Source organism: Thamnophis sirtalis, unplaced genomic scaffold (genome assembly GCF_051295495.1).
Source record: "Thamnophis sirtalis isolate CommonGarterSnake01/CBP01778 unplaced genomic scaffold, rThaSir2_p1.2 scaffold_13, whole genome shotgun sequence".
Taxonomy (NCBI): domain Eukaryota; kingdom Metazoa; phylum Chordata; class Lepidosauria; order Squamata; family Natricidae; genus Thamnophis; species Thamnophis sirtalis.
The window spans coordinates 54,375,267-54,400,688 of NW_028261393.1; the positions used below are offsets into that span (position 1 = coordinate 54,375,267).

Genomic DNA, 25,422 nt, shown 5'->3' on the forward strand with positions numbered 1-25,422 from the left:
GTGGGTCATTGGCACCCCACGACTTTGTAAAGCTTTTCAATGTTTTCGTTGACTTGCATATCTTTACTTAATTTAGTTACTATAAGAATAAACTGCTGCCATAAAATCAAAAATTGTTCATATGTTGAACATGGTTTGTTTGTAAGGAGTCAGAATAGACCCTGCTACTCCTCCTCTCTCTGCAGCAGAGATGAAGATCAGGCACCATGCAGACTTGAGAATCCAGGCACTGCCTCTGTAATGCTACGAAACGGCATTTGGCAGATTTTATTTATTTCCCAACGTTCCACAGCAGACAAGGTACAAGGTCAAAGCAAATGAACTTTTGCAAGCGTTCAAAACTGAAATAATCAATGATTATTGATCGAGGGTAATTTATCGTTAAAAAGGCCATGAAACTGAAGGCCGAGGGGCACGGATTGAGAGCTCTCCTTTCTCTCGAGGAACCCCAGGCAGCACTCCTCCCCTGCACAGCCACCACAGGTGCTACTATGAGAATAGGCAGTCCTCGACTTACAACAGTTCATTTAGTGGCCATTTGAAGTTACAACGGCACCGGATACGGGGCTGATGACCATTTTTCAGTTACCACCTTTGCAGCGTCCCCCGTGGTCGCGTGTTCAAAATTTGGGCGCCTGGCAACCGACTCACATTTATGACAGTTGTAGTGTCGCTCTGTGTGTGTGTGTGTGTGTGTGTGTTGGTGTTTCACGCGACCCCCTTTTGCGACCAAGTCAGTGGGGAAGCCAGGTTCATTGAACAACCCACAATTTATCAACTGCAGTGATTCACTTAACAACCGAGGCAAGAAAGGTAATAAAACAGGGCAAAACTCAACACATTTCTCAGTTAGCAACACAGATCTTGGGCTCGATTGTGGTCGTAAGTCGAGGACTGCCTCTGATTTATTCGCCTTTCTTGCAGCCGCCCCCTCCAGGGTGCCAAAGGGAGAGCGGGGCCGGTTTACGGGCAGGCGGCTCCTCCCAGGGCCACAGCCGCCTCCCGGGAGCCGCCGTGGCGTCTCCTGAACGTCGCCCCCCCCCCGGTCCAAAGCCTCACGAGGACTCGCCCCCCCGGGTCCCCCCCCTCTCTTCCGGCCACCGAGCTGAAGGGCCAGCTGGGCGGGCGGGCGCCCACGACCCCACGTTCGCATTCCGCGCCAGGCTTCTCATTGGTCCGCCAAAGAAGCCCTCCACCAATCCGACGAGGACCTCATCCCATCGGCGCCGAGGAGCCCACGTGCAGCGAGGCGGCCAATGGGAAGTGAGCGTTGGGGGGCGCCGCTTTTCCCCCCCCCTTTTCTCTCGTTTCCGACGCCTCGTTGCTTGCGAGGCCGACTTTGGACTGCACCATCTTTTGCCCTGCCGGGGGGGGGGGAAGGCAGAAGGATCCCTGTGGCCCCCTGGCGAATCTTGGTCCCCCCCCACGAGCAAACTTCGGATGGTCCCGGCGCTGCGGGCAGGAGCGGAGGTGGAGGTGGGGGGGGCGAGGGAGCCCCTCTTTCCCGGCCTGCTGGTGTCACTTGGAGGTCTCCGGGCAAAGCCAAGTGCAGAAGGGCATCGGCCGAGCAAGCAGCGCTCGTCTTTCACGGCCAGGCACGAAAGCGCAGCTGCTCAGGTGCCCGAGGCTCCGTTATTCCCTCCCCGGGGCAAAGGATGCCCAAGCCTGGGTAAGGAGCAGCAGCTCGAGGTGGCCCGAATCCCTCGGGCCAGGAATTCCGCCCAAGGGAGCTTCTCCGTCCCCTCTCCAAATGCTGGCAGAGGATCTTTAAAGGAGACTCTGGCAGCATGGCCACACCAGACTCTACAGCAGGGGTGTCCAAACTTGGGAACTTTAAGACTTGTGGACTTCAATTCCCAGAATTCCCCAGCCAGCATAGCTCGGGAACTTCAAGGCTTGTGGACTTCAATTCCCAGAATTCCCCAGCCAGCATAGCTCGGGAACTTCAAGACTTGTGGACTTCAATTCCCAGAATTCCCCAGCCAGCATAGCTCGGGAACTTCAAGACTTGTGGACTTCAACTCCCAGAATTCCCCAGCCAGCATAGCTTGGGAACTTCAAGACTTGTAGACTTCAATTCCCAGAATTCCCCAGCCAGCTATGCTTAAGTCTTAAAAGTTCCCAAGCTATGCTGGCTGGGGAATTCTGGGAGTTGAAGTCCACAAATCTTAAAAGTTCCCAAGTTTGGACACCCCCTGCTCTACAGCCACCAAAGTCACCTTTGTCTTCCCACCTTAAAGGTAACGAAAAGCCCCTTCTCCCTGGCAGGACACGCAGACACCTTTGGCTTCACAGTGGTTTTAATGTGAACAAGTCTCGGACGTTACATCAGTCGGTCCAAGAACACAGGAGGCTTGACTTGTAAGCCTCCCCCCTTCAAAGGGACTCGGGTACAAGCAGCAACAGCCATGGACCTTCAGACTTGGGAACCAAATAAAAGTGTATTTAAAGCCCACAGCGAACGCAGACTGCTCCAGATAGGGGGTGCTGGTTTCCTTCGGGCCGCAGCTTTGGAAGACTGCTTGCGATCAAGCACTTAACTGGTCATCTCCATTCATTGGCCGCTTCCCAGCCCTGCTCTGCCCTTCACTGGACTTTAAGCAGGGCTGGCAATGGGAGACCAGACGCCCTTCAAATAGTGTTTAACCAAGATGGGCAAGCTTGAGGAATGCGGAGAACATAATTCGTATATACAGCCTCTCCCTTCTCCCTTCACATCTCAGTTAATTGCCCAACTTAAACTGTGGAAGGTGCGAAAGAAGTAACTTTAATTAAAGCTTTGTGATATGGACTGATATTCTAACCCCTTACCCTCACGCCCCTTTCCCAGGGGCCAACCCGTACAGGAAGCTGGGCATTGCAAAGACCTATTCAACTGAGGAAGCTCCTTGTGGGGGACCACAAAACCCCCCACAAGCCCTTCTATGAAACCTCCCGTTTCATTACACATTAAACTGCAGAGAACTTTGCACCACAATCTTGCAAGCACGGAGTTGGGAGCTCAAGAGGGAGGAGGCTCTGCAGATCAAGCACCACATATAGTACAACTTCCAGTTCAAAGGCAAAAAAAAAAGGGGGACTTTAAATCACGCAGGTCTCCAAGCACAGAAACAGCCTCCCCCACCCCCTCCCCAAAATAGCAGAGGCAGCCTCTTTCTTGGGGTCAAATGGCTGACCTCTGCAGCTGCAGCACAAACCAGGGAAAAGATTCAATGGGCTAAAGGGGGCTGAAGAAGCCCTACCCAGCTGCTGGGTGCCTTCAGACATGAAATGCTGGCACAGCCTTTTGCTGTAAGTCAGGCAACTGTAACCCTGTCATTTTCCACGGTATAATCCAGGCCGGCCTGCACAAGACATTGCTGATAAATTTTGGGGAGCCTCATATCTGCTGGGGTGCGGATTTTGCCTACATGGGGATCCTCTCTCTCTCTCTCCCACCAGAAAGAGTTTGGCAAAAGCTCTTCTGTGCTGGACATCATTTCGGGCAAGATACCACGAAGCCGCTTCCAAACATTACAACGAGGGAAAGGGGAACCCGAATCCCTGCATGGCGTCTGTGTGGACTTCCCAAAGGCCTGATCACTGACAAAAGAGGTTTTGGTCCATAAGGCTACCTTCAAAGAAGGGAGAAGGGACTGGAAAGCAGAAACTGGTTTTAATCATTCAGGGCCAAGACACTAATATTGACATGAAAGAACAGCTCTGAGCAACAGACTCTGTGCCAAGTTCTTTCCAGAGACATCTGTCCAGGCAGGAAAACTCCCTACCACCTTACTCAAAAAAGCAGACGGCTCAGATCCCTAGTGTATCTTCTTACACAAGGTCCTGGCAAGCTTTACACACCCACCGATAAGTACAGCTATTCATAAATCCTCACCTTTCATGCAGAAACCAAAAAACCAACAGAATTTGTCGTGGCTGCCTGACAAGGGGTGGAATGGGATGGCGGTGACGGGCAACACTGGAGAAGTAAGGGAGTTCGGAAAGAGAGGGAGAGAGGAAAAAAAAGCTGGTTCAGAAGAAAGTGTAAAAATAAATGTCATTTTTGCAGAGAGAGGAAAAAAAAAAAATACGGAAGAGACCAGGCTCCCCTCTACTGGCGGACTTTCCCCGGGACGTAATTCCTATCGATAGTTTCGTCTTGCAGGAACATATGTAGGCAGCGCTCGTTCTGTGCCAGCGGGTGTCCAGCGATTCTACCAGGAGAAAACGAGGAAAGGCAGGGGGGTTATCGCGTGGTCCAACAGCTACCTGCTGGCTGACATTACACAAGGAAGAAAGAATCACAATGGGTACACAATGCAATTGTGGTCGTGCAGGGCTTTAATTGCCGTTCTTTCTCCTTTGGGCCCCGGAATAAGAGTTTGCTCAGAGATCCGGGCCTTTCGCTCGGTTCTCTTCCCTGGGCTCCATTAGGAAATTAAATGGAGAAGATGCCAGTTTCTACGAGAGGCAGAAAACAGGCAGAGCTGCTGGCGGTGGCAGAGGAAGCAGGCTGAGCAACAGCATATGGCTCTTATCCTAACGGAGGAGATATGCTTTCTGATGGACCAGCACTTTTCAAATAAAACTGGGCACTCTGCCCGTAACAGGAGGCAAATGTCCACCTCCTTCCTCCAAAGCAGCACACAGGATATTCCTCCCTCCCTCCCACAACTGGATAAGGCAAGCAAGATGCAAAAAAAGAGATGAACCTTATCAGTTGAGGATGGACTTGAACCCAGGCCTCGCCTGAGCTTATTCCAACTATTTAACCCTAAACATGTTCTGCACATTTAAAGGTAATATAATGGAAATACTCAACTTACCAACTACCTCTCGAACAGATACTTATAACCAGTGGTGGGTTGCTCATCCCGTTCCAACCGGTACGGCGGTGTCCTAGTGCACGCGCGCAGTTCACGCATGCGACTTAGCACCTGCGCGATGCTCCAGCTGCTCGCGGAGAATCGCGCAGGCGCTGTGTGTGTCATGCGCCTGCGTGGAAGCGCAGAAGCCTTCAAAGACCGGTAAGGAGCGCGGGTGGGCGGCTGGGCCTTTCGGCGTTCCCGGAAGTTACTTACTTCCGGGTTCACCGACCAACCGGTCCGTGCAGACCGGTTGAAACCCACCCCTGCTTATAAACCAATTGCAAAGCCAGACAGCCACTCTTGGTCATGCAATTACTAGAGCCGAGGTGGCGCAGTGGTTAGGGTGCAGTACTGCAGGCCACTTCAGCTGACTGTTATCTGCAGTTCAGCGGTTCAAATCTCACCGGCTCAAGGTTGACTCAGCCTTCCATCCTTCCGAGGTGGGTGAAATGAGGACCCAGACTGTGGGGGGCGATATGCTGACTCTGTAAACCGCTTAGAGAGGGCTGAAAGCCCTATGAAGCGGTATATAAGTCTAACTGCTATTGCTAATTACAGAACGGATTCACCTTTACAACTGTTTGAAGTGTCGCAGGCACATTAGCACAATTTTGATGCTTTGGGCTGATTTTTGGTGTTTAGTTCTGGTTTCTGGCAAAAAAAAAAGCCCCCCCCCCACTAAATAAAATTGATTCGCTCACTGACAGTTACGTTTACTTAACGGCCACCAAAAAAAAAGGTCATAAAATCAGGTACAGTGACAGCTTATCACAAACAACCATCGATTACGGTTATTAGTCGAGAACTACTTGTCCGATTTAACTGAGGTTTCAAACAGAGTGTACTAAAACAAATTCATCTAACATAAGGGGTCTCCAAACTTGGCAAATTTAAGAGGTGGACTTTCCCGGGCTGGCTTGGGAACTCTGGGAGTTGAGTCAAAAATTGCCAATGGTAATATGCCAAGTTTGGAGAGCCCTCGTCCTAACGCACTAAGCCAAACCATGAACCCCTTAAAATCCAGCGGGCAGCACCCCTGCCTCTGGCATGACCTGGTCCTTCTTCCCCAAACAGCCAAGCCCCTCCCCCACCCACCCCCAGGCCTTACTTGTTGATGAACTGTTCTAAGCCTTGTCTTCTTTCTTCTATGAAGGACTCCTCAAAGATGCCCTCGTCTCCCCGGAAAGGAAGCTGCCGCTTCAAGGCCTTGCCAGGCAACGGAGGTACTACAATCTGTAAGCGGAGAGAGTTAGGGTTTTTAGCCGGGGAAGGAGAACCGGATGCTTGCCAGCTGCTTCGTTTCTCGTGTGGCCCCTCCCGGTGGCTCAGCCCCAGAGCGGGTCTTCCAGAGCGGGCTCCAGGCAAGCGCCCCGGCCCCCCTGCTGGATGCACCCACCTTACTGTCCCGCTCCAGCTCATTCTTCAGCCATTCAAAGTCGCTGTATCGCCGCCTCACGCAGGAGTCTTTCAGTTTGAAGATGGGCAGGTTTGTCTGGTTGGGAAGAAGAGAGGATGGAAGGCCGCCCCCTCCTCCTCCTTGCCTTCCCCCCAAGGCAGTTTGAGAGGGCAAGGAGCCATTTCCTGTAGAAGATCCCCCCTCTTCCTGCACATCTCCCCCCATCCTCCACACCCCCTGCCAAAGCTTCCAGACCCCCTCCCACCATCAGGATCCTCTGCAGGGCAAAGTTCTCCTGGCAGGGCCGGCTGGCTTTTCTATCAGCCATGGGGGGGGGGGGGGAATCCAGCCTCTCCTAAGCAAGGAGACCCTCCCCCCCCCGAAGGTTCCCTGCCCCTGAGTCCCCCTGCCCCTCCTTAGCTGTGCACCCATAACTCCCTCCCCTCGCTTTAATAGGTGGGTGGGAGGTTATTAGGTGGGTGGGAGGGTGGGAGGTTAATAGGTGGGTGGGTGGGTGGGTCTCAGCCCCTCCAAAGCAATGAGACCCTCCCCCACCCGAAGGTTTCCTACCAGGAGCCCCCCTTCCCCTCCTTAGCTGTGCACCCATAACTCTTCCCCCTTCACTTTAATAGGTGGGTGGGAGGTTATTAGGTGGGTGGCAGGGTGGGCGGTTAATAAGTGGGTGGGTGGGAGGCTCTCAGCCCCTCCAAAGGAATGAGATCTCCCCCCTCCCACCCGAAGGTTTCCTACCCGGGGCCCCCCTTCCCCTCCTTAGCTGTGCACCCATAACTCTTCCCCCCTCGCTTTAATAGGTGGGTGGGAGGTTAATAAATGGGGGGGGGCTCTTAGCCCCTCCAAAGCAATGAGACCCTCGCCCCACCCGAAGGTTTCCTACCCGGAGCCCCCCTGCCCCTCCTTAGCTGTGCACCCACAACTCTTCCCCCCTCGCTTTAATAGGTGGGTGGGAGGTTATTAGGTGGGTGGGAGATTAATAGATGGGGGGGCTTAGTCCCTCCAAAGCAATGAGACCCTCGCCCCACCCGAAGGTTTCCTACCCGGAGCCCCCCTGCCCCTCCTTAGCTGTGCACCCATGCACCCATTAATAGGTAGGTGGGTGTGTGTGGGGTTAATAGGTTTAATAGGTGGGTGGGGGGCTCTCAGCCCTTCCTAAGCAAGGAGACCCTCCCCTCCCCCGAAGGTTTCCTACCCCAGAGCCCCCCTACCTCCCCCCCTGGGGGCAGCCTCCTCCGGGAGGCGGGGTCAGGAGGGGAAGCCCCGCCCCCACGCGAAGCCCCGCCCACCCACGCACTCTCATGCGGAGCTCGTAGCTGGTGTAGCGGGCCCGCCCGACGCCCACGGTCTGCGGGTTGAAGATGTCGATCTCCAGGAAGTTGCTGGGCGGCCCGTAGGCGTCCGTCAGGTCCTGCGGCTTCGAGTTCAGGCGCCGCGTGTCGGCCACCGCCGCCTCGGTCATGATGGAGGGACGCGCCGTCGGTCAGAGCCGCCTCAGCGGAACCCGCCCCGCCGCCCCCGCCGCTACTACTCCGGCCGCCGCCGCCGCCGCCTCTTCCTCAGCGCTGCGGCGCCGCAATACATAACGCCGCCCCGGAACCTGCGCGGATAGGCGCGGCGTCCCTTCCGCCCTGCATAACCGCAGCCGGGATCCAGGTTCCGGGGCTCCTGACGCGCCAACCCGGCGACGCGCATAACTCAAAAGTCTCTCCTTGCCGGCAAGGGGGGCATGAATGCCTTATCCATGGCGCGGGGTTCCGGAACTCCGATCCCGGGAACCTGCATTCAGCATTACCTCCCTGCCCGCACCCGGCAGAAGGGGAGGAAATATCCACGGTCCGGGGCTTGCCTGTCAAGAGTGCCCCGACTGCTGCATCGCAAGGAAATGCCTCTTCGCCTGGTAGAGGGGGGCACGTTCGTGGCTTGGGCTCATGCGCGAGATTGCCTCGCCCTGTCCTGTGGAGCCGAGGGGGTCGCTGGCGCTTTGCAAGAGGCGGGCCGGTTCAGACGTGCAAACATACTAAAAAAATCAAAATGCCTTAAAAATGCGTTTTGCGGAGTTTCCCCTTCATCGGATTGCAAACTTACAAAGGGTCCTATAGGTTCGGGGGTGGGGTGGTGGGGAATGGTTATTCCCCCCCTCCCATTCTAACCCTGCCCTTCCTTTTCCTGATATTTCAGTGCATTTATAACCGCCTTCTTCAAAAGAGAAAAGCAGAACTCAAGCAGATCCTGGCATAGTAATAGCAGCAGCAGCAGCATCACAAGCAGCAAAGTACTTGAAAGCAACACGCAGGCGAAAAATGCTGCAGCCTGAACGGGAAGAAGGGAAAACACACACACACACACACCACACCAGCCAGTTCCTACAGCAGGTGTCAGCAAAGCGCAAGAACCGGCAAGGTGAACTGGATCGAAGCAACCTTTTCACCCCCCCCAAATGGGCTGGGCTGCACCTCCCAGAATTTCCAGCCAGGATTAAGGGGTTTTGCAGCAGGCGGGCTCCCAGGGAGGACCTTATATAAAGAACCCCCATTCCCCATTCCCCTCCCAAACTGGGGACACAAATTTCCCCAGAGGTCGAATTTCCTACCAATCTGCCAGCTTTTAACTTCAGGAGGTGCAATTTTGGACCGCAGGGATGCAGCTCTTGATCCCGAAGACTTGGCGTGCCTTCTTGTCTCTGGGATGGTTCAGTTGGTGGTTTAAATAAAGGTGTGTTTTTGCTCAAAAGCAACGGCGAAAGTGTGGATCCAGAGGCTCCTTTATTCCTTCTGTTATTGCTTGCCACCGAGAATGCCCATGATGGTGGATTGAGAGAGCTCCGACATGCTTTAAAACCAGGCGCAACTTGGATCGCACCCCGATGGCCACATCTAGGCAGTTTTCACGGTACCTGCAGCTATTCCCCCCCCCCCCATGTTTTAACTTTTGCTTAGTTTGGTTGCAGAAACCCAGTTTTCCCAGGTATCTTATGACTCTCCATCTATCCCGTGAACCTAGAAAATATTTTAATAATCAGGTTAACTACTGTGCATATTAAGACATTAGTCCTGTCTCGGCAGGTGGCATGGCTTAGGTCTCATGGCCTGTCAAAAGGAAAATGCATGGCATGTCAGGGAGGGAACATTTCACACCGCCTGCTAGAAAGTCTGGTGATTAAAGGACTTCCTTCAACTGGACGGTCTGACAGTTCATGACGCACTAAGCTGTAACCAAGCACATGGGATGGATTTATGCATCACCGACGGTGCCAAAAGTGGTTTGCAGCACAGCCGCTGCCTGCCCTCCCTGCATCTCGGGGGGGCTGCTGTAGCTTTGCCAAATGTGGGGTGGAGGCCGATTTCTCCTCCTTTCCATGAAAAACGCACGGCCAATATTTGCAGTCTTAATCCCCCGCAAGAAACCCCGTCCCCGTTTGCAGCGGGTCAAGACCAGCTGGCGGGCAGCCCAAGAGGTCACACAGCCAAGAGGCGGAAAAGAGGAGGGCGTAAACTTGGAAGAGCCAGCAGCGAGGCGGGAGGAGCGTCTCCTCGGCACGGCGGGCTTGTTTTGGCGGCAGCGGATTGGCCGCCTGCTTATGTAAGGGCCCCAAGAAAAGACAAGAAGGGGCATGCGGGCCGCGAGGCCTTCTGGGAGGTGTAGTTGCCAGAAGCGCGTCTTCTCCGGGCTGGAGTTGTCTGTGTCCGTGTGCCTCGCTTCGCCCGAGCGCCCGTCTGTGCTCGCTTTGCCTGACGGGAAAGCGAGTCCCTGGCGGCGCGCAGAGCCGCTGCGCACGCGCGGAGGGGCGCCTGCCTGCCTGCCTCGCCTGTGGTAAACAGAGTGCCGCCGAGGCGGCGGGCTGCTCTCGTGGCTCCGCGCTCGCTCGGCTGAGGAGCGGCCAGGCCGCGGCGGGAGGCGGGCGGACGCAGCAGCGAGCACCGAGGCCAGCCGGGGGGGAGGCCCCGGAGGCTCCGCGGGCGCTTCCCCGCCGGGCGCCCCAGCCTGAGGCGCTGATGTGGCGGCGCTGAGGGCGGCCGGAGAGGCGGCGGCGGCGGCGCCATCATGGCGGAACCGGCCGGGAGCCCCCAGGCGGCCGAGTCCTCCTCCTCCTCCTCCTCGCTGGCCGCGCTGGACCCGGAGTTCCCCCCGCAAAGCCGGCCGCGCTCCTGCACTTGGCCGCTGCCCCGGCCCGAGCTGGTGGCCGTGGTCGAGTCGGAGCCCGGAGAGGCGGCGGCCAGCCCTGAGGAGCCCGTCGGCGGCGAGGCCTGCGGGGTCGCGTCCGGGCCGTCGGGCCCGGGGGCCGCCGCCGCCGGGTCGCGCAAGGGCGGCGCGGGGTCGGGCGGGGCGCGGCGCAACGCCTGGGGCAGCCAGTCCTACGCCGACTTGATCAGCCAGGCCATCCTGAGCGCCCCGGACAAGCGGCTGACGCTGGCGCAGATCTACGAGTGGATGGTGCGCTCCGTGCCCTTCTTCCGCGACAAGGGCGACAGCAACAGCTCCGCCGGCTGGAAGGTGAGCTCCCTCCCCCCCCCGCCCTCCTTCCCCTTCCCCGGCCGCCCCGGCCCTGCCAGGAAGGCCCCCTCCGCGGGGAGCGCTCGGGCTCGGCCTAGGAGAGCGGCCTCCCTTGTCGCTGGAAGGGATTTTCCAGGCTGCTTCGCAGGGCGGCTATTGCTGCTGCTGCCTTCTTTAAAAACCCGGGAGTCTGGCTTGGGCAAAGGAGGCCTTTCTTGGCGTTCAGCCCTTTTGCAACCACTTTTTTCAGCTTGGCCAGTAGCAGTAGCAGTTAGACTTATATGCCGCTTCATAGGGCTTTCAGCCCTCTCTAAGCGGTTTACAGAGTCAGCATATTGCCCCCACAGTCTGGGTCCTCATTTCACCCACCTCGGAAGGATGGAAGGCTGAGTCAACCTTAGCAATAGCAATAGCAATAGCAGTTAGACTTATATACCGCTTCATAGGGCTTTCAGCCCTCTCTAAGCGGTTTACAGAGTCTCCTGAAACCTGAAAGTTAGCCTGTTGTTTTTAAAGCAACAACAACAACAACATACACAGACACACACTTGGACTCCTGCGCCATAAAAAAGATAAAAAAATACCCCATTGCCAAGGTGTCACCTCCGCCTCTCCCCCCCCCCCCCCCTTGAATCATTACCATAGGAATGGTAATAAATGGCATGCTTTTTTTCCCCCCTAACTCTTTTTGGCAGGGTAGAAAGGAAACCCCCGTAGGAATTCTGGTAAATTCTATATATAAAAAAAAGGGGGCAGGGAGGGTCTGATGTTTTGAGGGTTTGGTTTTGTTTTTTTTTAAACCCGCAGGTGCACTGTGGAAATCCTGGCATTGTTTCATCAGAAAGCAGCTTTGAGTGCCAGCTTGCAAACCTGTTGCGTTGTGCAGAAAAGCAGCTCTGGAAAGGCAGGGTTAGAAACCCAGGCGGTTCAGCACCGACCGTTTCCCCCCCCCCCCCAACGTCCCGCCACATATTTGCAAACTTTGGGCCACTGTGCAACAGCCCCCTCATTGGTTAATAGCTGTCCAAGTTACTTGGGACACGGGGATTTGGTTTCTAGAGCTTTCAGGATGAAGTGCTGATCTAAAAACGGAACGTTTCTGAGCATGTGCAGAATGCCAGCTTTCGGGGGAAACCTGCTGCTTCCTGGAACTGGCTTTTAGATGAGGTGGGGTTGCTGGTCTCTATAGATTGGCCTGCCTGGTGGCTTTGCCATCCTGCGGGATCCCTGGCGCAAAGGGTGTTGAAGTCGTCTTCTGTGCTGCCAAGCTTCCTTTCTGATTAGGGAGTGGGGAGGAATCACAAAGGCAGGTGGAGAGGACAGCCAACAAGCCCAGGTACAGAGTGTCCCCCTTGCTGCAGCTGCTTGGCCTTGAGCCCGTTTACAGCTGACACGCTGGAACTCTTTAATCTTAACCCTTGTACGAGTTCCAGCCCGGGTTGAAAAGGACGGCGGATTCAACGGCATGCGTCCTGGCAATATTGACTCCCGCAGGGTGTCTCTGGGCAGAGAGGTCTAGGATTGGCTCTCCCCGCAACTGCCCTGATTACTGCCATGGCCCGGATACCCTGCAGTGCTACTGCAAGGGCAAAGCCGTGTGGGGAGTTTCACCCTGAGCACCCGGCGAGAGGACGGCTTCGGTGGCTGGAAATTAGAAAGGGAGGATAAGGAAGCTGCTCCTTGCAGGCCTCCAGAAAGGCCCGGGAATGCCTGCAGGCTTCTTCTCCCTCCGTGTCTCCTTTCGCCCCAACTTCCGAAAAAGTAAATTTAGGGTGGAGAGTGGGGGGGTGGGGTGGGGTGTTCCTTGATTTGGGAAGAGATTTACAGCTTTGTTCCATTTGGTCTGCTGAATGTCCAGTCATGTGAGAGAGACAGTCTGGATATAATAAATAAGCGCCTGGCTTGATTTTTGCCGTGGAGATGTCTTAAATCTTGGCTTCCATGTTCAGGACGGATCCTGAACAGTCATCAAAGGGTGGACTTCGAGAAGCTGGGCAGCAGATGACTCCCCCCCCCTTTCCCTCCCCCAATGTTGTGCTCTTTCCTCTTGACCCCGCAGTTCACTGTGTTTCAGCACTTCCAAGAAAAGCCACTCCCTGCCCCCTTTGTAAATGTTCTCAGCTGTTTCTTGGAAAGGCAGGAGTCCGGTCTAGGACTCTCTCGGCCAGTGTCACACCACTTTCTCAGTCCCAGGCTTCAGCTCTTTTTGTCACCCAGCTGTACGGCTGCTTGATATAAATATCTCCTTCATAGCGGGCATTCCTAGCCCTCCTTTCAGAGAGGGACCTCTGAGCCGAGCGCGGACATGTCTCTCCTGCTCTGAGGAAACGCAGGAAGGCTGGAAATCTTTTTTTTTTCCTTCTTTTTTTTTAAAAGGCCCTTTTCAACGTGACTCGTGTTCCTTTGAAAAATTGGCAGTGCCAGCCATAAAGGCAGTTGACCCCTTCGGTGGCTGCTTATCTCTGTTCTGAGTGCCGGAATAGCACCAGATGTGTGAATGTGTGCCACTAAGAGTGAGCGTATATGGTAGCAATCGGTTTGGGCTGGAAACGGCATCTTCCTTGACAGGGAGAAGCTCCGTAGCCCTGCTTAGAACAAAGCCTTGGTTTAAGGAAGGGTCTAAGGAAGGGTCGCTTGGCTTTAAAGAGATGGCTGATGCTTGGGGAGGGGGGGAGATCCTAATTATGTAGCCAGCTGTCTTTGCTGTTTTAGGATGCAGAGATTGATGACTGATGCCCTTTCGGTTGGAGCAGAATTTAAACTCGGTGGCTTAGCCTTTTTTTATTATTATTATTATTAAGGGGCATGAAGATGCTGAATCATGGAAGTTCGTTAACTACAGGCAATGATCAAACAGTCATTTTTTAAATTATTATTACAGTGTTTGGCTACGTTTTGTTCTGGACGGTGTCATGCAATTTAGGAAGGGAATATTTTCTGAGGGTGCAGATGGAAGAAGCCTTGGCTGCGGTTTGGAACTGATGACATGACCCCCCCCCCCCGCCCCATGCCGGGCTTCTCCCACGGTGATTGCAAGGCGAGAAAGACAGGCGCTGTGATCTCTGCGCTTGCTGTCATAGTTCAGATGAAGATGTGCCAGACCGGCCCTCTTCAAAGGATTGGCCGCAGGCTGCTGTTGGCCTTGAATGCTTGGGAATGGGCTTGACGGGTGACACGGAATTTCAGAATGGACCGAGTTAAAATATTCAAATGATGCAGCACAGGGTAGTTGCACCTCCTTATTAATGGTTTATAACTTTTACGTTTCCTCCTTAATGCATCCTTAAAGCTCAGGAGGGAGGAAGGGTGGATTTCTGTGCTCCCCGCCTCCCCCCTTAAGAGCCTATTTGTTTCCGGGCTGAGCAGGGATGAGGAAGGGTATGCTGCATCCTTCCTTTTTCAGTGAATTCCCAGTGCTTTATTAAAAGCAGAGAAGATAACGGTGGAGCCAATAGGAAGGTCTGAAGCTATGCATTTCTACAGTCCTATAAGTATGCCGATTACAGTGTCTGGGTCCATATAGCTCTCTCAGCTTCAAATGAACAAGCTACACTGTATTATGTCTTGAGTTGATGTGTGAATGCAGCCAGCAATACATCAGTGCACTGCTTCTTGGCATCACCAGGTTTCTGGCTTATCGGTTCCTGGTTCAAGGAGGTTTCGGTGGTGGTGGTGGGAATTGGACAAAGATAAGGAAGCAAATAGAGTTTCAACTTGGTGATATTTCAGGGCAGTTAATGCTAGAGAATGCAGAGAGGATATTATCAACCAATGTTTCCTGGCTGAAAGAGTAGATTTAAAAAAAAAACACCAGGGTGTGCTTAACTGAATCAGAATAGGACAAACATGCCCCACCCCAAAAGCCAGTTGGGTTCAGAGTCCCAGCAGGCACTTTCCCACTCCCTCCTCCTCGGCAGCTCCTGGTAACCATCATGGAATTATCTTCCTGAAGAAAGGTTTCTTTCCCCTTGGAAGGAGCCTGTGCACAGAGGGGCAGCTGGGAGCTGTATCTCCCCCCAGTGGCTTCACCGGGATCCCGAAGCTGGCAAGAATCTTAACGCTCATTGACCACTAGGAAAAACTGCTCAGCTGGGTGCCTGTGAACTTCATGTAATCTGCCAGCTTTGCTGATATTGCTGCCCAATTTATTCCTTGCTCCCACACAACAGCAAACAAGGTCCCTTTGCTTAATATGCATTGGAAACATCCAGGTTTCTGTTGGATTTTATACTTTCACAAATAGGCCTTTTAAAAGACTGTTTTTCCCCCAGTCGTCCTGAATGTGACTAGAAGTTGACGCCTGGCCTTGTGCAGCTAAATCCTGCTGTGTGTACACTCTCTCCTCCTGTTTTTAAGAGTTGGTGAAACACACTTTCCCTCCCTGTCATTCCCACAAGGTAGGCTGGCTGAAGAAACAGGTGCCATGTAATCCTAAAATTATTTTTATTACAGTGACTGTAATAACAGAGCCTTGTGTGTCTGAATGTGCTTCCTCTCCCCCTTCATTTTAGGGATTTCCCCCCTCCCCCCCCAAATCATATTTAAAGAAGGGAGGGTGTTAAGCGAGGATCCCCTTACAACTCCCTGCTGGCTTTGAACAACCCCCAGTCATGGGGAAGCCAGCAGGAAGTTGCAAATCCCAGGCAGCTCTCTCGCAGGTTGGCAAGCAGGTGAGTGCCTGCTGTGGGGGAAGAGGATGCGTGAGGCTTAGGGGGGGCCCCTAAGGGCGTGTGAGGGGCTGGTGCTGTGCCAGTGCAGAACGGCTTGGCGTGGCCGCTGGCAGGCATGGGAGATTTACCCGGGCAAGTTGCAACCTCCTCCGCATGCTTCCCCATTGACTTTGTTTGTTGGAGCCAGCTGGGAAAGCTGCAAAGGGCGATCAGGGATCTTGGGATGCTACCACCGTCATACGTTTGAACCAAGCGCCCAGATTGTGACCGTGTGCGTTTCGGTGACAAGTGCTGGGCCGGCCAGAACCTTAAGGACCAGTTGTAAGTAGCCCTTGTCCAGTGCTGTCCTAACCACTCAACAAGTGGTTGTTATCCAAGGACTACCTCTAAATAGATGTCCCCAAATCTCACCCGCAGGTGGAACAATCCAGCGAGGTGAGGAATTGGCGAATTCCATATAAAATCACGTGAGGATCGTAGTTAAGGAAAAGTTGCTTTCTGTTTGGTTGAAAAACCCAGGGCGACCAATGCGGCTGGGATGCCACCGGGTTGCGCAGTGTGGCAAGCAGGCTGCCCTGAGAACCTTAGCCGCCCGGAGTCCTCCGGGATTGGGCGGCCTATAAATCTAATGAATTGAATTGAATTGAATTAGCTCCTTGTCTCTGGTTTCTGCACTCGGCTCGATATTCCTTGGCCGTGTTGACCTGAACCTTTCCATGTCCGTTGCAGAAGGGCAAATTCCTTCCTTGGCAGGAGCTCCTGTAGGAGCGAGCTGGCCATTTGATACAAGAGATGCTTTTCCTTCCTCCCAGGAATGTTTGGCTCATCAAACCATCATTTCCTGTCTGTCCTGGTGAGGACAGTTTGCCCCAACCAGCTGCCAAATGGTTGTAAAGTTTGGAAGCTCCTGAATGAGCAGTTGCCACTCAACCCCTTCCGGGGTCCATTTTCGGGCCGGATTGCAGTATCAAAATAATGTTTATTCGTGGTGGAGAGAGGAGGTGCTTTTTAGAGAAATGCCTAATCGATGCTGCTTTCCCACCACTTGATATCCTGAAGTGGAAGGACAGTTCCCCAACTCATAGCCAAGGTGGCGCAGTGGTTAAATGCAGCACTGCAGGCTACTGCTAGATCAGCAGGTCAGCGGTTCAAATCTCACCGGCTCAGGGTTGACTCAGCCTTCCATCCTTCCGAGGTGGGTAAAATGAGGACCCAGATTGTTGGGGGCAATATGCTGACTCTCTGTAAACCGCTTAGAGAGGCCTGAAAGGCCTATGAAGCGGTATATAAGTCTACTGCTATTGCTATTGCTATCATAGCCGCCTTCTAGGATGGTTCTGTTTTCAAGTCATCTGGACTAAGAAACCCGCATCAGAAAATGGGGAAAGGGAGGAGATGCATCCATGCTGAGAAGCAACAGAAACACAAAGGTTTTTTGTTTTTTTTAAATTAAAAAATGGATCTCTTCCCCCCCCCCCCCAATGAAATTGTCCAGCACAGAAGTTGCTATTTGGAAAAGGGGCATCAGGGAGCAGGCTCGTAATCCTGAACTTGTTTTAAAACAGACTTTAAGTTTATTCACGGGTCTCCAAAATTTCCCTCCTCCTCCTTTTTCTCAGGGAAGATGTTGAAGTGTGGATCAAATATTTTGCCCTGAATGGGCGATCAGATTTCGTGATTTGAACCTGGACCATTTTTTAGAACCTTCTGGCTTGGTTCGCCCATCCACTGAGCTTGTTTTTGTAAACTTTTGCTTTTGTTTCAAAGTCACAATTGATTCATGAAACACGCTAAGCGAAGGGCAGAGCAGCGTAGAGCTCGGCACAGCGTATGAGGCTGGTTCCTCGTGCCCTCGGTCTTAAACTCTGCTGCTTTGCTGAAACGCCTGGCTGTTCTTTCGGGAGCGATTCCCACTCGTTCCAATCTTTTGCACCCCAAAACTGCGTGGCTCAGTCTTAACGGCGTTCACTTGCTCGTACCCCACTGAGATTTTGGATCAAGACAGATGGCTTTGGCATTAAGGGAGTCTCCTCTTCCTTCACTCCAGGCTGACTTTGGGGCTGTTGGCCTGCGAAGAGAGGCTGAGCCTCCCACTCCCAGAGCAGTCCCTTTTCTTGGGCCAACGAGCTCTCTTGACGCACAACTGATCCCTCTGCGGTTCTGGCAGGCAAAGCCTCTTCCCCAGAAGCGAAACCTGACTAGTAGCCTTAGGAAGTTACACTCTGTTCCCCACCTCTTGATCTCAAGTCACTCTGTCACCGGGCCAGAATCTGCCGGTTATGCAACTAGGTGGTATTTACCATTCCTTTTGTAGAGAAGGGTTGGTGTGGTGGTAATGCTGCAGCTGGGGGGGGGGGGGCTGCTTTGCTGGTCCAGCCGGATGGAGCTCCGAAGCCATGCGCAGCCCCGACCACCCCCCCCCCCCCAACGTGCCGAATCAGGATCCTGTTCCAAATCAAGAGCAGAGTTGGGGAAGAAGGAGCGGTGGTGGTTTCTCTTTGCCCCATCCGCCAGGATTTCAGGGAAGAAGTCTTGGGAGCCAAAGAATCCTCGGCTGGAATGTGAAAACAGCTTTGTGGCTTGGGATCCGTGAACTCCTGGCTCTGCGGAGGGTGGCCAGTTGGCAGGACGGCCCGGGCCGTCCCGGCCAACAAACAGCTAGTAACGTGGTCAGGGGGCAGAGCCAAGGCAAGGCCGCTCGGGTTTCTAGGTAGGCGTAGCCCCGGGGCCGTGCGTCAGATCTGTGCCTGCTCTGTGCCGCCTGGGTGGGTAGCAGAGATGCTGTCTTTCCTGCTATTGGCTGGTCGAGGCCGCCCAGTCTGCTATTTGCTCTCCCATTCTCTGCACGCCTGGCCTGGAGGGCGGATGAATGCCCTTCAGAAGGAACGACACTGGCTCTCTTCATACGCCGGCCGGGCCGGACCCCAAGGAGGCCTGTTTGCCTTGGGCTTGAGACGTCGTACTCCTTCAGCCCACTGCTGCTGCTTCCTGAACCAGCGCTTGGCGCACAGGGTTTGAACCCGGTCGACGAAAAGCCAGCAGGGAAGTGATGTGGTGGCATTCTTGCCATTCTTGGGTTTACTAGCATGGCAAACATCCCGATCCCTGCACTCTGCAGGAAGGGAAGGGCCAAGGAAGCCTCAGGGAAAGGAAAGAGGGTCTATGGACACGGCAGAAGGAAACTGGGCGGGGGGCTTTTTTTTTTTGCTCAGGCACCTCCCGCCTCCAGTACTGTGGTAGGATCAATCTCGATGGATTGTACTATTTGCACCTGGCGATAATACAATCGGGATGCCGATTTCACCGCCGTAGTGTTGATAACAGTACGATTGAACTGATTCCCATTTTGGTATTTAAAGAAAAGCATTGGAAAAAAAGAGAGAAAGATGTCAGGGTTACAAGTGGAAGATTATGTTTATGTATGTCTGTTTATGTAACAGAGAAACAGGAGAAGGATATTTGGCAAGGCTTTTCTATAACCTTTGCTTCTCGGCCCCAGAATGTGCTTGGCAACTTCCTCTTCAGTCGTCTTTAACTGTATCACCTGGTTGGTATTTTGAGACTGACCTAAAGAGCTGACAAAGGTAAAATCCACAGGCTGCTACCGTAGGAAGGTGGAAGCAGCCTGGCAGGTCAAAGGGCAGCTTGTCCGTGCCCCAAAGGTTGTGGGTGGCAGGGGGGAGGGGCTGCAGCTGCCCACCCAGGGAGCTCTTCTTGTGGCCTGGGGGGGCTCTGGGAGAGTCTGCTGGGTTTTCTGGTCTTGATCTCACCGTCTGCCCTTCCTTCCCGCTTTGTTTCCAGAACTCCATCCGGCACAACCTCTCCCTGCATAACAAGTTCATCAAGGTGCACAATGAGGCCACCGGGAAGAGCTCTTGGTGGATGCTCAATCCAGAAGGCGGCAAAAGCGGGAAGGCCCCCCGGAGAAGAGCGGCCTCCATGGACAACAACAGCAAGCTGGCCAAACTGCGCGGGAAGACACACCGGAAGAAGCCGGCCATGGCGGCTGCTCCGGAACCGACGGCCGACAGCCCGGTCTCCCAGTTCCCCAAGTGGCCGGGCAGCCCTTCGTCCCGGAGCAACGAGGACTCGGAGGTGTGGACCAGCATCCGTCCTCGGACCAGCTCGAATGCCAGCAGCGTGGGCCTTTCCTCGGTCCTGGCTGAGCAGGATGACCTGGCTGACGAGGAGCTGCTGCCCACCCTCGTCTACTCCAGCGCCTCCAGCAACGTCCCTCCCACAGTGACGGAGGAGCTGGAGCTCATCGACGGCCTGAACCTGATGTCAGCCAGCTCCTCGTCCTTGTTGGCCCCTCAGCAGCCGGCCCAGAGGAACCCCACCTTCCCCTTGAGAGCCCCCGGCTCCGCCGCTCAGGCCCCGGGCTCCTTCGGCAGCTCCCTCTTCAGCCCCATGGATCACCTGCTGCCCGGCTCGGACAGCCATTTCTCCCAGTCGCTGGAGGAGTTGCTGACGTCCAACTCGCCGCCTGCCAGCGACGTGATGATGACCCAGGTGGACCCGATTCTCCCGCAGAGCGGAAGCCGGGTGAGCAGCCAGAGCTACCTGCTCCTGGGGGACCAGCCGTCCAAGCCCAAGATGAGCCTGGGGAGCCTGCTCAGAAAGCCCTTGGAGCAGCAGCTGGAGTCCATCGGGGCCACCGCTTTGCCCTCCGCCTTCACCATGGCGCCGTCTTCGCAGAGCGCCGTCGGCCTGTCCGCTTTGAAGACTCCGGGCTCAGCGCTGCCCGCCCAGGTGGGCCAGCTGGGCCCTCCGCCCGCCCTGTCGGCCCCTTTCCCGGCCTTTGACGGGAATCAGGACAAGCTGCCCAACGATTTGGATGTCGATATGTACATGGAGGACCTTCAGTGCGATGTGGACTACATCATCAGCACCGACCTCATGGACGGAGAAGGACTGGACTTCAACTTTGAGCCCCTTCCGTCTACTCCGAGCTACCCGAGCACGTCGCAGGCTTCCAATCACAGTTGGGTCCCCAGCTAACTTCGTATGGACAAAGGTAAGGTGCCCGCTACCGCTTTCTTGACACTCCGTACTGCTGAAGGCTGCTCCTCCCACCCTACAGCCAGCCCCCCCCTCTCGGGCCCTTTGGCCCCGTGGAAGCCTGGATCCCTCCCCCCCACTTCCCCTTCCCCAATGTTTCTTGGTCCAGGAAGTACATGAGTGGGGCCCCTCCCTTCAGGCAGGAGTCCTTTCAGCTGCCGTCAGCTGGCCAAGCCTTCTCTGCAAAGGGAGGGAAAGCGCTTCGACTCCTGTGTGTCGTTTCTCTCCTTGGGGCTCTTCTGGTTTTGTCCAAAGGGAAATAATTGCCCTGAAGGGAGACGAGGAGGAGGAGGAGGAGGAGGAGGAGGAGGAAGATGGATGAAAGGGGGAAACTTTGCTGATCTCCTGGCTTCTATTTGCCTTGGGAGAAAAAAAAATGTCCTGGGGAGCCCCGAGGGCCCCTCCCAACAGGAACAACAGTCCTGGGACAAAGTGGACAGGTGGGAACGGAATTGCCCTGGTTGAAGATAGCAATAGCAATAGCAGTAGACTTATATACCGCTTCATAGGGCTTTCAGCCCTCTCTAAGCGGTTTACAGAGAGTCAGCATATTGCCCCCAACAATCTGGGTCCTCATTTTACCCACCTCGGAAGGATGGAAGGCTGAGTCAACCCTGAGCCGGTGAGATTTGAACCGCTGAACTGCTGATCTAGCAGTAGCCTGCAGTGCTGCATTTAACCACTGCGCCACCTTGGCACATTGAAGAATGTGTCAGTTGGGGGGGGGGGTCTGTCCTTGCTGGGTTGGGGTCACGTGTCAGCCATTCCAGGTTAAAACGAGGATTCCTTTCCTCCCATCCAGAAAGGTTTCATCTTTATTTCAAGGCCAAGGAAAGGGGGTGGTCACCAGGGGGCCATTTATAAGTGAGCAGATCTAATCGTAAGGCACACAAATCGAACCAAGGGGGCGCTGCCTTCTGCAGAAGACCCTGGGCCGGTTTCTGTGCCTTTCCAGAAGAGGCCTCCTGCTCTTCCCCGTCAGCAGCCGTGTCTTGACATCGTTCCCTCTCGGAGTCTCCAGAAGGCCCTCCCTACGCTCCTCTCCGGGCAAGGAGGGCCGCCTGGGGGCAAAGTCAGTGCTGTCGTTCACCTTTTCGTATCGTTTGTTGCCTCTGGAGAAAACTCACCCCCTTTTTTTTCCCTCCCCCTTTCCCAGTGCCCTTCTGCTTCAGGAGCTTTACACACCCAGAAGAGTCTGGAATGCCGGCAGCTCTGGTGCCCGCCCTTGGCCTTGCGCGCGGGATGGGCGGGAGAGGCCAGCCGCCACGGGAAGAGAGAGAATCCTGCCCAGTGCCATGTCTTTTCATGCATCCAGCCTACGCCGTTCTCCCAGCAGGAGCCTCGGGGGGGAGCCCTTCGCCACGGCCAGACCCTTCCTGCCTTTCCAGAGGGAGGGGCTCCCGGCCCAGCCACGATAGGCCTGGACTCGCCAGCCCATCATCCCTGCCTCACCTGTCCTTTGACTCGGCACTCTACGCCTCCATGGATGGGAAGAGGAGCAGCCGACCTTCGGGGCTGCTTGAGTGGAGAAGAAATCCTGTCCTTTGGCCTGCTTTGAGAGCAGCAGGTGGGCAGGGGGCGTGAGCAAGCTCTGGAGCGAGGAGACACCCCCCCCCCCATGACAGTCCTGGCGAAGAGGCCCTGCTGGAAACGCAGGCCTGGCCTTTCCGGGCCCACGGAGAGCCCTTCCCCGCCAGCGTGAGCTGCCCTCAAGCAGGTGCTAAACGCCGTTGCTGAGAAACCAAAAAAACGCCTTCTCTGGGTTCATCTCTGCGCTGCAGTGGAGAAACAGGAAACCCGGACCTGGCCTTAACCAGAGCCCTGATCAGTGTCGGATTTCCCCCCACCCCTCTCTTTCTTTCTTTTTCTAACCTGGAAGGGCATTTTATACAGATGAACTTAACCTTGGTGGCGTTTTTTCTATCTTTCCCCCTTTCGTTTGGACGAGGAGGCTTTTTGTGGTAGCCTCGGGCCCGTTTTACACATGTCTCTTGTGCCTTTTCTCCCCCCCCTCACTCGGCCTGTCAGCAGCTGGGCTATTCCAAGTTCTCTCCAGAACAGGAGGGCGGCTTCGGGGTAGGGTGGGGGGTGTGGGTGCTTTATAAAGCTGGGCGGGGAGGAGGGAAAGGGGCACCAAGCTAGCCTTGTTCTTTGGAAATTGGGGGCAGGTGAGGGGGGGCTGTAGATAGATTTACCTGTAAAGTTAGCAGCAGATTTAACTAGAAGCTTTTGTTAAAACAAAAAATAAAATAAAAAATGGGGCGGGGTGGGGGGGTTGGCGGGGAGAGAGAAAACCCCTGTCTATATTTTAACAGAAAACCCTTTGAAATGATTGGCTTAAAACGAAAAAGGACATTTTCTTACAGCTTTATAAGTTTTGATACCAGAGAGAACACTAAAGTACGCAGTGCCAGGAATTGAGCTGAAGAGTGGAGGATGGGAAAACGGGTGGGGTGGGGGGCAAGGGGTTTAGATAAGGCTTGGAGTCCCCTTCTCCGAGGGAGGGGGGAGTCCGAGCTCCCTGCAAACACAAGGCTGAGTATTTTGTCTCCCTGGGAGGAGTTTTGGGGGCTCTTAAGCCTTTGGACACAGGGAGCCCTCGACCTCCTGGTGCAGAAGCCTCTATGGGGGAGGCCGCTGCCTCCTGACTAACAGGTTGGGGGGCCGGGGGGGGGAGAAAGCTGGGTCTGCTTGTTGTATGGCCTGGCTGGCAATACTCCAAATCACAGTTGCTTTGTCCTTTGCATCCAGCATGTTCTCAGGTGATCTGGTCTGCCCTGAAAAGGCGGGGCGGGGGGGGGGGATTGCACAAACAAAAGAGCATCAGAGACCATTTTTCCAGTATTAACTCCTCCTTGACGCAGGGAAGATGGGGTGAGCCTGGGCACGCTGGGGAGAGGCTTGCCAACAGGGCTGAAGGGGAGAAAGTGGGGGAATCCAGGGTAAGATCCATCAGCAAGGCCGTTTCCCCACGCTCTTCTGACAGCTGCCCAAAGCCATTGGGGGCGAATACCAGGAGAGACCCCAAAAGGCCCGCCTGGAAATGGGTGCGGGGGATTTTGCTGGTGTCCCACCATACAGGGGCGCAGTCCTCGATCCAGGCCAGCCTCCCGGAGTTCCTTCGCGAGGACCCTGCCCTGCTTGGGAACGGGGGGCTTTTCAGAGGAGTTGGCCCAGTTGAAAGGAAAGGGGTGCCACCTGGGAGAGAAGGTGCCTCGGCCTCCCAACTGCCAGGCAGCTGTTATGCCAGTTTGCTTTCTCCAAGCAAGGACTGGTTAATGATGGGGACGTCTGCTCCCTCCCCTCCTTCGCCTGGAGCATTGGAAGCAAATCCTGACTGGGATCCGAGCGAAGCTGGCATTGAGCTGCAAGAAGGGATGCAGAGTGACAGAGATCCTCAACCCTCCCAGGTTGTGATTGTCCCAAAGGTGCTTCCTTCCCCCCCCCCTCCCAAAAAAAACCCCCCACCTCACTTTGTTTTTTTCCTTGAAAACATTTCGCTTCTCATCCCGGAAACTTCTTCGGTTCTGAAGAAACTTCTTGGATGGCAAGTGAAATGTTTCCAAGGAGAAAACCAAGGAAGTCCAGTTGCCTTTGGGGGGACGACGCGGGGGGGGAGGCACCTTTGGGACCAGAGACCAACGTAAGTCGCAATCCGAATATCGGGCGGTGGGGGGGGGGTGTTGTCGGTCTGTAAAGATTTGCAGGCCTCTAATTTTCCCCCGTTAACAGCTGCGCTAATTGGTGTGCCTTTTAGTCATCTCTGCCCTGTGTAAAGGAGGAACCTCCCCTGCCCCCCCCCCGGTGCTTTTGGGGTCCCCTGCTTTTCAAGGAGAGCCTCTTTCTCCTCTGAAGGGAAGATGAAGGCAATAACGTGCCTTCTGTGGCCTGAGCGATGGGATCCAGGACAAGATAGGCGAGGATATTGGGGGCTTGATGAGCTGTTTCCACCAGGATGTTGGTAGTCGATCCAAGGGTGCCTTCCTGCAGGTAGACATCCATTCTGCTTGCGTGAGATTGGCTTTGCCTTGGGGTCCCCAAAGCCGGGGTGGGGTGGGGTGGGGTGGGGGTTCTCATCTGGGCCTGGCTGAGGAAGAACCGTCGGCTGGCCTCTTTCCAGAGTAGAATGAGGTGTGTGTGCCTAGTGTGGGGTTGGAGCTCTTCTGCCTGTCCCTTGGGGGGGGCCTAGAGAGGAGCTGCTGGACCTCCCCCCCAGGGCTTGACTCCCCCCCCCCAAATAAAGGCTCTGTCCCCTCCTGCGACAGGATCTCTGTCCAGGCATTCTCTCTCTCTCCCCCCCCCTTGCCCCAGCCCCCCCTTCCCCCCAATTTTTGTGGATTTGCTGGAGGGCAAAATGTGACAAATAAACCTTTATAATCCTCCGTCTCCCGTCTTGTGCTTCCCATTAAGAGTCTGCAAGAGAGGTTTGGCAGGGAACAGGTGGGTTGCTGGGTTTTTTTTACTACTGGTTCAGGCATGCATAGAAGCGTCCGGGTGGGTGGGTGGGTGGGAGCCTCCTGCCGCTGCTACTACCGATCCAGGCCGAACTGGCAGCAACCCACCTCTGGGCCTTTGGAAATCCCCCAGATGTTCTGGAGATCACAGAAGGGACCTCTGCCTCTCTCCCTTAGCTCAAGGCTCTGCGTCGTTTCACTTAGAAAGTCCTGGATTCAGTGACTAACATTTCCAGTTCCAGAGAAACAATGGGGAGACCCCAACATTTCTGGACAAACTGGTTTTCCTGCTGAATCGGAGAAAGTGCCCCCTGCTGGTCGAGGGTGGCAGTGCAGGAAAGATTAAATAGCCAAGAGACTGACCCCCTTGGACAGAGGGGTAGGGGCAAGCACTGCCCCTACAAGTTATCGGCCCTCGTGACAGCAGGTCCATGTTGCTCCCCGTTTCCTTGGTGGTTTGTGGGTTCCTGGGCATCGTTCAGGAT

General features: G+C 54.8%; 2 protein-coding genes across 2 annotated transcripts; one reads left to right on the top strand and one right to left on the bottom strand.

The window, feature by feature from the left end:
• Positions 1-3,636: 3,636 nt before the first annotated feature.
• Positions 3,637-7,818, bottom strand: SNX12 (sorting nexin 12). Its single transcript, XM_014055336.2, has 4 exons — positions 7,556-7,818; positions 6,247-6,342; positions 5,959-6,083; positions 3,637-4,196 (listed from the first exon to the last, which is right to left on the bottom strand). Exons 1-4 carry the CDS (start codon positions 7,718-7,720, stop codon positions 4,094-4,096), a joined length of 489 nt encoding a protein of 162 aa, XP_013910811.1. The 5' UTR covers positions 7,721-7,818; the 3' UTR covers positions 3,637-4,093.
• A 2,242-nt stretch (positions 7,819-10,060) lies between these two features.
• On the top strand, positions 10,061-24,865 carry FOXO4 (forkhead box O4). The gene is made up of 3 exons (XM_087727706.1): positions 10,061-10,752; positions 19,224-20,439; positions 21,640-24,865. Exons 1-2 carry the CDS (start codon positions 10,303-10,305, stop codon positions 20,421-20,423), a joined length of 1,650 nt encoding a protein of 549 aa, XP_087583832.1. The 5' UTR covers positions 10,061-10,302; the 3' UTR covers positions 20,424-20,439; positions 21,640-24,865.
• The last annotated feature ends 557 nt before the right edge of the window (positions 24,866-25,422 follow it).

Excerpts from the sequence above, each read along its gene's own strand:
- SNX12 (XM_014055336.2), bottom strand. The coding sequence starts at position 7,720 with ATGACCGAGGCGGCGGTGGCCGACACGCGGCGCCTGAACTCGAAGCCG. Across the intron at positions 6,343-7,555 it reads GCTACGAGCTCCGCATGAGA|ACAAACCTGCCCATCTTCAA; the intron begins GTGCGTGGGTGG and ends CTTCCCAACCAG. Across the intron at positions 4,197-5,958 it reads TTAGAACAGTTCATCAACAA|AATCGCTGGACACCCGCTGG; the intron begins GTAAGGCCTGGG and ends TTCTCCTGGTAG.
- FOXO4 (XM_087727706.1), top strand. The coding sequence starts at position 10,303 with ATGGCGGAACCGGCCGGGAGCCCCCAGGCGGCCGAGTCCTCCTCCTCC. Across the intron at positions 10,753-19,223 it reads ACAGCTCCGCCGGCTGGAAG|AACTCCATCCGGCACAACCT; the intron begins GTGAGCTCCCTC and ends CTTTGTTTCCAG.